General features: G+C 18.9%; 4 protein-coding genes across 4 annotated transcripts; 1 reads left to right on the top strand and 3 right to left on the bottom strand.

Moving 5' to 3' along the window:
• Positions 1 to 1,979: 1,979 nt before the first annotated feature.
• PGSY75_0611900 (putative lsm12) lies at positions 1,980 to 2,779 on the top strand (the record flags this gene model as incomplete). The annotated part of the gene is made up of 3 exons (XM_018784700.1): positions 1,980 to 2,341; positions 2,439 to 2,568; positions 2,741 to 2,779. 3 exons carry the CDS (start codon positions 1,980 to 1,982, stop codon positions 2,777 to 2,779), a joined length of 531 nt encoding a protein of 176 aa, XP_018642754.1.
• A 445-nt stretch (positions 2,780 to 3,224) lies between these two features.
• PGSY75_0612000 (hypothetical protein) lies at positions 3,225 to 3,809 on the bottom strand (the record flags this gene model as incomplete). The annotated part of the gene is made up of 3 exons (XM_018784701.1): positions 3,225 to 3,331; positions 3,558 to 3,615; positions 3,720 to 3,809. 3 exons carry the CDS (start codon positions 3,807 to 3,809, stop codon positions 3,225 to 3,227), a joined length of 255 nt encoding a protein of 84 aa, XP_018642755.1.
• Positions 3,810 to 4,600: 791 nt separating this feature from the next.
• On the bottom strand, positions 4,601 to 6,484 carry PGSY75_0612100 (putative eukaryotic translation initiation factor 3 subunit L; the record flags this gene model as incomplete). Its single annotated transcript, XM_018784702.1, has 1 exon — positions 4,601 to 6,484. The coding sequence occupies one exon, from the start codon at positions 6,482 to 6,484 to the stop codon at positions 4,601 to 4,603; it is 1,884 nt and encodes a 627-aa protein (XP_018642756.1).
• Positions 6,485 to 8,307: 1,823 nt separating this feature from the next.
• PGSY75_0612200 (leucine-rich repeat protein) lies at positions 8,308 to 14,366 on the bottom strand (the record flags this gene model as incomplete). The annotated part of the gene is made up of 8 exons (XM_018784703.1): positions 8,308 to 8,409; positions 8,585 to 8,895; positions 9,003 to 9,066; positions 9,144 to 9,294; positions 9,411 to 9,502; positions 9,596 to 9,668; positions 9,790 to 9,836; positions 9,936 to 14,366. The coding sequence occupies 8 exons, from the start codon at positions 14,364 to 14,366 to the stop codon at positions 8,308 to 8,310; spliced, it is 5,271 nt and encodes a 1,756-aa protein (XP_018642757.1).
• Positions 14,367 to 14,477: the final 111 nt, after the last annotated feature.

The following is a 14,477-nucleotide window of genomic DNA, read 5'->3' on the forward strand; positions in this document are numbered from 1 at the left end:
AATAACAAATAAATAAGAGATACAAAAAATATAACCTTCTATATAACTACTATATATATATTTAATATATATATATATTATTTATATATATATATATATATATATATATATATATATTATTATATATCCCTAAGGATCATATGTAAGGAAAAGTCAATAAATAAAAAAATAGTTATAAGTATATATGAGCCCAAGGATATGTAATAATATAATAGTATATGTTATAAACTAAAATATATTTTCCATAAAATTATAATGAATAGATAACAAAAATAAAATATATATAAATAGGACAATATAATTTATTCATATAAAAATATTATATTATGTCAATTATAATATTTTATTCCACTTAAGTATTTTCTCATTTATATTATATTATATATATTTTTATTATTTTCATTTGTTTTTTCAATATGAAAATTTCAATATAAAAATATTTATAAAAAAAAAAAAAATTTGGTATTTATATTTTTATGTTATAATTTTTTTTTTTTATAAATATTTTTGTAATATTTTATTTTTACGAATTACACAATATAGAATGAAAAATAATTTCATATAAAAAAAATAAATACATATATATATTTTAATGTAATTACATAGATATATATACTAATGTATATTTATGGATATACTTAAATATCAAAAATAGATATTTATCTATATAATAATTTTGTTTTAAATAAGCTCTTACAAATAAATGTGTACATACACCTATAGAAAAAAAAAAAAAAAAAAAAAAAAAGGTCGATGGAAAATAATATAATCATACATATAATATATAATATATTATAATTAAATAAGTGTATATCCGTTATTATTATTATTTTTTTTTTTTTATTTTTTTTTTTTTTTTTCTATAGTTGTATGTACATATAATGTATTATTTCTAAAAAAGGCATGGGGAAAAAATAAAAATAAGAAATAGGAATGATCTTGTTAAAAGAATAATATCATTTGAATAAAAAAATTTATATATGTATATTCTTTCGCGTATGGATGATGTATAATATATTATGTGCAAATGACTGATGAAAAGTCTGGTATGTGTAATAATTTTTTAAATATACATATATATATATATTTATTTATTTATTTATATATGTATTATTTATTATAATTCCCTTTTTAAAAGCTTATGTACATATATTTATTTAAGTACTTTTATTATATGAGTAATAATACCCATAAAAATAAATACGCCTTCTTATTCATTTTTTAAAAATAAAATATATATATATATATATGCATATTAAAAAAATTATGAACATAAGAATTATATATATATATAAGGAAAAAATTATTCTTTTTTGTTACTTTTTGACCTTTTAACAATTTCAGGATTTTTTTGTTTGTACAAATTATTTGATGATCTGTAGAATAAGAAATTAATTTTATTTTTCAAGCAACAAAAATATAAATACAAATATTAATTATATATATATATATATATATATATATATATATATGTGTAGTTTTACCAATACGTTTGTACACTTATATAAAAGGGTTTATATATAATTTTTAAAAGTTATAAAGTTGGATAAATATTATAATTAATATGCATTTGTATGTTTTTCTAAATAATATATATATATATATTTTATCATTTGTAAAATTACAGCATACATTGACTTATCTATATTTTGTGAAGATTATATTTTTCATGTTTTATTTATTGATAATATTATGTAACATATTTTTAATTTCGTCAAGAAAATACATATAAAAATATTCTATGATTTTAAATAATAAATTTATATTATTATATTATATTATATATATATATATATATATTTTTATCAATAGTTCTATAATTTGTGCAATTTTACAATGTATTTTTTTTCATATAAAAGCTAATATTTGAAAAATAGCTAGCTCATAAAATTGTACATAAAAAATAAAATAAAATAAAAAATATAAAAAATAAAAAATATAAAATAAAAAAGCAAAGAAACGAAAAAAATTTATGTGCTATGGTTAAAAAAAGTTTTGATCCATCTTTACACTTTGGTAGTTTCTTGGTGATAAAAACTTATGATGGTAATATATATAAAGGCGAATTATTTTGTTATGATATAATTTCAGATTTAATAGTAATAAAAGGAGATAATAAAAATGGGACATCAAATATATATTTGCTTCGAATAAGTATAATACTAGACGTAGAAATAAAACCTAAGGTAAAAAATACAAATGATAATATTCCAATGATTAATAAAAATATTGTTCAAAAAATAGAAAAAAAAGCTTTGATGGATTTTGAAAAAGCAAAGTTGCGAATTGGAATTGGAATAACTGAGGAGGCCCAAGATTTGTTCGATTTTATATGGAAAACGTAAGCTAAAAAAATTAAATCAAACAGATATATTATGTATATATGTGTGTAGTTGATGGTTTACACATATATATATATATGTATAATTTTTTTTTAGTCATCCGGATTGTACCTGGAATAATAAAGATATATTAGTCTTAAATGGTGAGGTTAGGATAAAACCACCATATGGACCCAATGATTGCATAGCTAAGAATGACAAACTGAAAGAGAGATTTGCGACAGTGGTAATATATATATATTAATTATTTTTATGTAATGAGATGTTATATATATTAATATTTACACACGTTCAATGTCTTTTATATCTTTGTAATTTATGTTATTCATATAACCCTTATACGAATTTTCTTCATAATTTTTTTTTTTTTTTTTTTTTTGGTTACCCTTTTGTTACAGATATCTAAATTTCGTCAAAAGCAAAAACAAGCTCAATAAAGGTTAAGAAATAATTCTTATTTACTTCTATCCTCCTTTGAAGGAATTTTAAAAAATTAACATCCTTTATATATTTTATAAATAATATATGCACATACGCATCTACATATATATATTTTATCCTTTTTAATGTGGGCTTTTATTTAATTGTTTTTATATTATGAACAGGTTCAAAATATTTTTAATATATTTTTTTGTTGCACTATATATATATATATTTTATATTTATTATATACTTGTGAATTTTTTAATATTTTGTACACATTATATAAACACAGTTATGTTATCATAATACATCATTAACTTATTAATTAATTATATCTTAATTAAAAAAAAGAAAAAAAAAATGCTCTTATTATATTTATCTTTACAAATAATAAATACATATTTTTATATTAATTATTATATAAATTTAACGTAAGATGTGTTGTATTTTTTATGAACCCTATAAACTATTATTGCTCATGGTGTTCCTCCTTTTTCTAATTTCCTTCATATCCCTAAATTGAAATTGTTCCTCTGAATGTTCCTTTTCATTCACATGAAAAGAGGCTACAATGGAATAAAAAATTATAAATAAGAAATAAAGATTAAAATTTAAATATTTCATAGGTGTAATAAATACATATATGAAGGTGTACAAACATATTTTTATTATATAGTTTAACATATGAAGCCTCCAGGAAAAATTCATAATAAATAAAAAAATATATACATATATATATATATATATATATATATATATATATATACATATTTCATTTTTTTCTCGTCTTACGCATTGTTAATTTTAAGTAGAGGGCGAAAAGAATAAAAGGAACAAATACAATAGCCCACTGAAAAATATGACAATAAAAAAAAAAAAAAGCATATAATATAAGAAATAATAATAGTATTATATATATATATATATATATATATATGTCATAATTTTTTTTACCTGAACCCATGTATTTCTCAAATACTTGGCAAAATAAATCCAGAAGTCTGGTTCAGGTGGAGGGTGAGAAATAAATCCTATTTCACTCATATTTAAAATAATGTGCAAAAAAATAAAAATATATATATATATATATATATATATATTTATTTATTTCCCTTGTGTATGCATATTTCTTTCTCTCTTTTTATTTTTTTTATATTTAACATTAAAATAGGGAAAAAAAAAAAAAAAAAAGTCAGAAGTTTTTTTTTTTTTATTTTTTATTTTTAAAAGGGTTAAAATATCATTAAAAAGTAAACTTGAAATAATGAATAAAAAATTATACACACATGAATTAATATAATGTATATATGTATGTTTATATATAACAATAAGTATATTACGTATTTATTATATATATGAAGGTCGAATTTACAAATAACCTTGAAGCAAAATAAGAGATAACAAATAAGTGACTCTTAACATATATATATAAATATATGTATATATATATATATGTACACTTTTTAGATTATACTCATTTTAAGGTTGAAAATAAATTAAAAGGTTAATAAGATTAAAAATAAATATTATAAATGTTTTTTTTTGGCCTCATAAAAATGGGTTATATACATGGATAGAAAAAAAAAAAAAAAAAAATTAATACATAATAAATAAATATATATATATGTAAATAAAGATAATATTGCAAACATCAAAAGTGAATTAAATATATATATATATATAATAATTTACTTTTTAAAATTACCCGTACAACAAAAATAATGGATAAATATATAATATATAATATATTATATATATATATTTATTTATTTATATTTATTTACCATATTATGTAAGATTTAAAAAAATAGTTCATAAAAACATTTTTTGTGTATTCACGAAGCAGCTACTTGTGTGTGCATGTTATTTTGATGAGTGTGCCTATTTTGATTAGGTTGTTTATTTTGATTGTTATGTCTGTTTTGATGGTGTTGTTTATTTTGTTTATTTTTATGATAATAATTATTATTGTTATTATTATTATTATTATTATTATTATTATTATTATTGTTGTGTTTATTTCTGTTTTTATTTTTGTGTTTTTTCTTAAAGTGGTCATATTTTGTTTTATACATATGTGGTGATGCAGTTCCTAATAAATTATTCATAAGATTTTTACTCATATTAATTTGATGAACAAAATAATCAATAAATATTTTTTGGTGTGCTCTTGTTTTAATATTTACAATATCTAGATCAATAAAAAAATCAAATGAATTTCCAAATATGGAATTAATAAAATCTCCTGTATATAATGGTCCTTCTTTCCATATTAATTGTTTACTACAATTTTTAACACACATAATATCTGATGACACATTTTGTTCTTGTTCATATTCATCATCATTATTTATTAATTCATTATAATTCATAAGATTTGCTAATTTTTTTAATTGAATATTATGATATAATTTAGCATAAGAAATAAAATAGAAAGCTTTTTTTTGATATGATACATCTTTTAAAAAAATGGCTAGTTGTCTATTAGTTGGATCAGAATTATATGTTTGATTTTGTAGATTTTGAAAATTTGATAATATTTGGAAACTAATATTAGATAAAGGATCAATAAATTTAGGTGCAACCCTAATAAATAATTCTGCATAAGTTTGTTCATTAGCTGATTGTAAAGCATAAAATTTGCCTGAATAATTTTCTTTTATATTTTGAAGGATTGTTTCATCTAATCTTGTATTTGTTAAAGAATGACAAATAATAATTATTAGATACATTTTATCTATAAGTTTATGTATTAAATTTTGTTGATATTTTTGTTGATTAGAGAAATGTATTTTTTGTTTAGATAGATATATTAAAATTTGTGATAATATTTTTATACTATCATTATATCTTTTTAACATCATATATGAAAATGCAATATTATAAAATATGCTTAAATGACATAAGGTAACTTTCCAATATAATGCTTTATGATTTAATTCTATATGAGATATAATTTTTAAAGCTGTATAATAATCTCCTATTAATACATATAAATTTAATAATATACAACAAGCAAAATAAGCAAACTGATATTTACTATTTATTTCTTCATTATTTATATTATATATATTATTTACATATGTACTCTTTTCTTCTAAAGGTAAGGTACTAAATTCTCCTTTTAATAATAAATTATGTAATGCTTCAAAAACAATACTACTCTCAAATACATCTATATTTTGTGTAACAAATGATATTCCTTCTTCATTCTTTTCTGAATCTTTTAATAATTGTAATCTATAATGACACATCGATTGATATTGATATATATATTCTGATAAAAAATCATATACCCATACATTTGGCATAACCAATACATTATCATTAGAATCACCTGATAAATCTGTACATATGGTTGTTATAAAATTTAATAAACATTTATAATTATCCCAGGCATTCTTACGATCTTCTAATGTTATATCTTTTATTATAAATACATGACGATAATATAACTCTTCATATAAGGAATGAATCAAATTATGAAATCTATTCTTCTGTTTATAAAATATATCAACCAATTTTATTGATGGCCATCTTATATTCTTAAAATATATTTCAGATATTGTATAAAAATCTGTATCAAACAATTTCTTTATAGCTTCAGCATTTCGATGATAAACAAAATCGTGTAAATTTATTAAAAAGGTTTCAACTTCTTCTTCAAAACTTACAATCTCCTCATTTACATTTTCTTCAACACTATTCACCTCAGCCATCTTTTTTTAAATTATAATAAATATAATACAAAATTTTAACAATATATATAAAAAAAATACAAAATAGTAGTCCCTATAATATCCTTTACAAATATATCTAACCGCAAAAAAAAATACTGGTCAAAATAAAAACAATAAATAAATATAATAATATATTATATATATATATATATATATGTTTATTTTTTTTGTTTGTTTATTTTATTTTATTTTTTTTTTTGATAAAAACAATATTTATTTATAATTAAGCCACAAAATATTTTATCTTGTAAATATATTGTTATAAATTAATTAATATTCAATTAACAAAATTTTTTTTAAATTTTATAAACATTTACATTTATTATTATATTATATAAAAAATATATATATATATATATATAATACATATGTATGTATATATTTATTTATTTTTATATTATATTTTTTTTTAATATAGAAAATAATATTATATTTATAATATAATATATAATACATATATTAAAATTCTACAGTTTTAAATATATAAATATATTATATATATATATATATATATATATATATATATTTTTTTTTTTTTGTGAAAAAATAATATTTATTTATATAAAGTATATTATTAATATATTCAGTTTGTGTTTCATATATATATAAAATAATATATATATTATTATATATATATATATATATATATATTTTCTTTCTTATTCCTTTCATTTATTCATTTTATTTTTTCTCTTCCATAAAAAAAAATATTATAATATATATATTATATATACATAAGTGTACATATAATATATATATTAAAAAAATTGCATTTGTAAGAGGTTAAATAAAAAAAATCAATATACATATTTTTTATGTATATATATATTTTTCTTACAGATGCTTTATTATTATTTTTTTTTTTTTTTTTTGGGGGTTTATGCTTATTATATAATATTAAAATATATATATATTATATTATATTTTTAAGAGATGCAAAAAAAAAAAAAAAAATAAAATAAAATAACAATAATATAATAATAATGAAATAATAAAATAACTGTATATATCCCTTATTTTTTAATTTTCAAAAAAAGTAACATAAATTAAATATATTATATTGATATGTAAACTATATTATATATATATATATATATATATTTTTTATGTTATTACTTTTTTTTCTTTTTTTTGTTTTAATTATACACAGATATAATATTATTTATGAAATATAAGCACTATATTTTAATACTTTAAAAATATAATTAAAATATTCTTATATTTATTGTAATGCTTTCTTCATGGGCATATAAAAAAATATATATATATCGTGTATTTTCTTTCTCATATTTTTAAAAGGTTATATTAAATACACACATAAAAAAAAATATGACATATATATATATATTTTTTAAACAACAGTTTGAAAAATAAGAAAATTATTTGAATGACAACATAACGTGTATGGTCACATTTTTTTATTTCAATATAAAAGCAAATTAAAATGGAAAAAAAAAAAAATATATATATATCGTGTATTTTCTTTCTCATATTTTTAAAAGGTTATATTAAATACACACATAAAAAAATATGACATATATATATATATATATATATATATTTTTTAAACAACAGTTTGAAAAATAAGAAAATTATTTGAATGACAACATAACATGTATGGTCACATTTTTTTATTTCAATATAAAAGCAAATTAAAATGGAAAAAAAAAAAAAATAATAAAGTAAAACAAATAATATTCTTTTAAATAGAACAATAACAAAAAAAATAAAATAAAAATAATAAAATAAACCATATATATATATATAATATATATATATTTTTTTTTTGTGTCATTTAATATTTATGAAAACCTTTTTATGAGTTCCTTAACTTTTTCATTTTTATTTGACTGGATGTATTTCATATCCATAATATATTTCAATTTCAATTCTTCATAATTTTTCTGCATAATGAAAAAAAAAAAAAAAAAAAAAAATATATTATATAATATATATAAATATATATAATGCATATTTAGAATGGATATACCATTTGTGTATGCAGTCTATAAGTAATATATAAAATATGTTGTGATATTAATTTTATATATATATATATATATATTTTATTTTTGTTACCTTTAATATGTTATGTTTTGTTATAAGTTTGGCGTGCTTATCAGCCATCACCACCCAGTTGGTTGCTTCATCTGCCCATGATTGTAATTGATTTTCTAGATGATCTATTTGAATATTTTTTTCATTTATAATTTTTTCTTTTTCTGTTAATAATGAGTGTATTTTTATTTGTTCATCATGTAATTTATCTACCATCTTCTCATAATTTTTGTCATTCATTTTATTTTTAGATTTTTCTATATATATTTTTAATTTTTCTTCAAGTGCTTTAATATCGTCTTTGTATTCTTTTATGCTCTTCACATTGCCATCTTAAATTTAATAAAAAAAAATTATATATATATATATATATATATATATATATATTATACATATGATATATTTATTCATATACATTTTTATCTTCTTCCTTTTTTACCGTTATCTTTTAGGAGATCCATTATTTTAGCTCTTTCATTTTCAAATTCCTTTTCTTTTCCCCTCTAAAAAAATATATATAAATATATACATATATATACAAAGTATATTTATTTTTTATTACTTATAATATTTGCCTTACCATTATTAAGATCTTTTTTTCCATATCTTTCAACATTGAATCTTTTTTTGATAACTCCAATAATAACTCCTTGGATTTGTTTTCATTTTCTATTATGCTTTTTTTCATATCAGCAACGCTTTTGGTTATATTATTTAGGTTGATATTCAAACTGAAAAAAAAATAAAGCAACATATATATATGTATATATGTATATATATATATATATATATATATATATATATATGTATATATGTATATATGTGTATATTTATTTATTCATTTTACCTCTTGATAATTTCATTTTTTTTTAATAATTCGTTGTAATATTGATCTTTCTTTTTTACAATTTCCTCTACGTTCTTTAACAAATCCAATTCCTTCGAATAAAATAAAGGATAGCATATTGGTATATAAATATAAATAAATAAATATAAACAAATAAATATACATATATATATATATATTGTTACCTTTTTGTGTTCTATCATTTTCATTTCTGTATTCTTTTCCTTTCTAATATAAACATCAGCTAAACTTTCAATCCTACAAAAATAAAAATAAATATATATATATATATATATATGTTCAATTTCTACATTTTTTTTTTTTTATTTTTTTTTTTTTTTTTTATTTTTTATTTTATTTTATTTTTATTTTTTTTTACATTTTGGTTATTATGTGCTCCTCTCCAAAAGCATCAAAGAATACGTTCTAAAAATTAAAAAAAAATAAACAAAATAAAATACATATAACATATATTTATATATTCATTTTATATATATTTTTTTTATATCCCTAATTTAATATTACATATAATTTCTCCATGGTATTTTCTATATATTCATTTTGTGAATGCATGTCGTCTTTAGGAACTTGCATTTTCATATGTTCAAAAGATTTCAATGTGTTATTCATATTTTTATATTTTTTTGTAATTTTATTTTTCTCAATACATAATTTTTCTAAGTTTTTGATTTTCTTTTTATAAATATCTTTCTGTAGATTCATAATTTTTATTTCATTTTCTAATTTTTTTTTTTCTTCTAATAAATTTTTAGTGTATTGCTTTTCCTTTCCTAAATTTAAACAAACATCTTTTAGATATAAAGCCAAATTATTATATAGCATACTATCTTTGTCATTATATTTTTCTTCTCTATCTTTTAATATATTAATATCTTTTATATTTTTTATACATGTACTTTTATGATTATTTTGTAATTCATTCTTTCTCTTTATAATACTTTCATTTTTTTTATTTTTTTCATTTATATAATCATTATCTTCCTCATTTTTAGGTACCCTTTTTTCTACTAACAAAGTATCCTTTATTATAGAAGAATTATTATGATCTTGTTCTTTTTTATTCCAGTTTTTTGTTTCTTTATTATTTTCAATTTGTATAGGATAAGCTTGTATATTCATCATATTCTTTGAAATTATTAAGTCGTTCATATTTTTCATACTATTTATATTTAAACAATCGTTATTTAGAATATTTTTTTCTATTATTTTTAACTTCTTATCCATATTACCTGTTCTTTCTGTTACATCTGTAGATTCTGATTTAAAAGATGAACAAGCATGATATAACCTTCTATTTTGTGGATTCGACATTGGTAACTTATTTTTATTATTATTATTATTACATTTATATGTTATATTTTCTTTCTCTTCCTCACTCTTATATATACAAATATCTTTGTTACTACAACTTTTATTCATTTCATTCTTAATCTTTTTTTGAATATCACATATCTCTGTCTTTAAATTGTTCTCATCAGAAATATTAGTCTTATTCTCTTTATAAGAAATATTTAAAATATTGCACACTTCTTTTTTTTCCTCATCATTGTATTTATCTATATATCCACAAGTATTATCATATCTATTACTACATATATTTCCACATATATTTCCACATATATTTCTACATATATTTCCATTTGTGCCTTGATTTTTTCGTTGCTCCTTTTTCCTTTTTTCTTTAGAAATACCTTGTGCATTTTCCTGTTTAGAAATACAAATATCAACATCATTATTAATACCTTGTTCTCTCATTTTCTTATATTCGATCATTTTTTCTATAGTTCCTATCATTTTTATATGATCATCCATTTTATCTTTATCTTCTTTTACATAATTATTTGTAAGAGAGTTTGAGTTCCCCTTTTGTTTTGAATTCAAATAATTTTTATTTTTAAAAGATAAATTGGATGATTCTTTTATATTACAATTATGTATGTTAATATTTTCCATATTAATATCTTCCATATTAATATCTTCCATATTAATATCTTCCATATTATTATCTTCCATATTATTATCTTTATTATTATCATTCATATTAGCACAATTCGATGTGCTTATTATTTCTTCATAGTCACTATCAAACATATCACTTTCTTCAATAGAAGAAACGTTTGTTAGTGTTGACTTATCCATGTCCCTATTTTTGTTTAATATTTCTTTGAGGACATCATTAGTCTTTTTATTTTTTTTTAAAACTGATGAAACGCAAAGATTTTTTCCTTCATTTTGTTCATACGTTTTATCTATTGAATTAATTTTTATCTCCATTTTATTTTTCTTTATTTTATTATTCTCATTCTTAATATTTATATTATCATTTGTATTCCTATTATTTATTTCATCATTTAAGCATTCTTCATAATGTAATCCAGATGAAGAAGAAATATTTTTTTCCTTCAAAAGAGCTTTGTTTGTGTGATCAGCACTTTTAATATATTTATAAAGATTTTTTTTACAATTATTTTCCTTTTCTACATATGACATATTTGATAGTTCATATATATTATTCTCTTCTTTAGTATTCACAATTTTCTTTTTAATATTATCTCTTTCTTTCTTTTCATTTTGAACCTCCTTTTTTTCTGTTTGTTCATTATCACTTACAAATTCTCTTTTATTATCATTACAAGTTTTCACACTTATACATGCTTGATTTTTTTTCCATGAATTTTGAGAAGACATAATATTTGAAGAATTCCTGCTTACACTATAGCTAATATGTTTAATAAGATCATCGATTTTTTTTTCATCTTCATCATCATTAGTTGAATATAAAAATTTTTTTCCCCTCGTTTTAGAAGAATATACATTTTTATTATTTAAGTTGTCTTTTATAGATAAACTTTTATCTTGAACCTTTTTTTCTTCACAATCATCACCTCCATCATTGTTATAATCATCACCACCATCATTGTTATAATCATCACCTCCATCATTGTTATAATCATCACCACCATCATTGTTATCACTATTATCATCATATCCTTTTTCTTCATTTTCTTTATTATTTCTTTTCTTTACCTGTTCATATTCCTTTTCTTCATTACTTTCAAATTCTGTATCATCTTCGCTATATAATGGAGAACATTTCGATGACCCATTTAAATTCGATTCGGAATTATCTTGAGAAGTATCATCATAAACTTCCTTTTCTTCATGTGTTCTGTCACTCAAATAATTATTTGTATTATTATTGTTTTGCAATTTATTAATTTTGTTAGATGATATTCCCATTTTTTCCATTATATAAGTATATTCATTCGAACTATCATCTTCATAAAATGATTCTTCTTCATCTCCTTCGTTAGGACAATTATTTATATTATCATTATATCCATTCATATGATCATCATCCACTTTCTTTTCATTTATTTTATCATCATATGTTTCTTTTTCTTCCAAGTCTTTATTTAATTCGGTTCCTTTTTTTTTATTCTCTTGGTTCAAACAATAATTTTCTTCCTCATCATTTTCTATAAAATCTTCTTCTTCATTTTCATTAATTTCCATATGGTCTTCCTCTTCATCGTCAACTTCATCTTCATCTTCATCTTCCTCTTCATCTATATCTTCCACTTCATCTATATCTTCCACTTCATCTACATCTTCTACTTCCTCTTCATCATCCTTTTCATCTCCCCCTTCAAAGTCCATATAACTACCAACTCCATTTTGTTCGTCTTCCGACTCAGCATTAGGAAAATAATTTTTTTTTTTTTTTTTTTTTTTTTTGGATACATCTAAAGAGATATTATCTGTGATAACATCAGTACTTAACTTCCTTTTAACGTTAATATTTTTCAAAACATTATATACACTCATAAATAAATATTTAGGTTTGAGAACTTTATTATTTCCTTGAAGAAATAAATTCTGTAGATTTTTAAAATTTTTATATTTTTTTAAGATATAAACAAAATAAGAATAATAATTTGTATCTTTCCTTTCCATTTTATTTTTCTGATATTTCTTAAGCCAGTTTTTATTATCTAAAATATAAAATAATTGCACAGGATGATTAATAAAATTAGAACGTAAATCAAGAACTTTTAAATTTTTGAAAACACTTAGACCCTTGAGATTAGTTAATTGATTACCTCTTAAATGTAAAGTTTCTAAAGAATTAAAAAATAAAATCATTACATCTTGTTCTGTTTTATTAGAAATAAAATTATTCATATAAGCATCATCAGAACATGAATCATTTTTTTCTCTTTTATTTTTATTTATTATATGTAAATATTTTTCAAATGTTGTTAATTTTTTTATATTATTATAACTAACATCAAGATAAATTAGTTTATTTAATGGTAAATTCTTATTTGTATACATATTCTTATCATTTAATAGGTTAGTATTAAAAGAGTCATAAATAGATGTATTTCTTGTAAATTTTCTCTTCTCACGATTATTCATATGATGATTCTTCCTCTCATCGTCATTTTCATCATTCTTTAAATTCTTATTTTTATAATCCTTTGTTTTATTTTTTATAATGTCTTTCGCACATAAAATGTTACTATCATCATCATCATTAATATTATTATTATTATTATTATTATCATTATTATTATCATTATTATATTTTTCATACGTATCATTTTCCTCACTTATATCTTCATCATATTCTTCCTCTTCCTTTTCAATTCCCTTAAAACATATATCTGTTAATAAATTATGGTCAGCTATAATTTTCTCAGTACAACATGGAATATAGTCATCATCTAATGATATCACTTCATTATGTGATATATTCAAAACTCTTAAATTTTCAAAGGCCCTTAATCCTTTAATCGATTTTATATTATTATGAGAAACGTTTAAATATGTTATACTTGGGTAATCCAAATTTAATTCAATCAACTTTTCTAAGATAATATCACAGTCCTCTAAACTTTTCAATTTACTATTTGATAAATCTAACAACATTTTCTTTTTTTTAAATAATAATGTATAATAAAAGGTTCACAAATGGGTAATATAAACACACACACACACACAAAAAAAAAAAAAAAAAAAAAAAAAAAAAAAAAAAAAAAT

Source organism: Plasmodium gaboni, chromosome 6 (genome assembly GCF_001602025.1).
Source record: "Plasmodium gaboni strain SY75 chromosome 6, whole genome shotgun sequence".
Lineage (NCBI taxonomy): Eukaryota > Apicomplexa > Aconoidasida > Haemosporida > Plasmodiidae > Plasmodium > Plasmodium gaboni.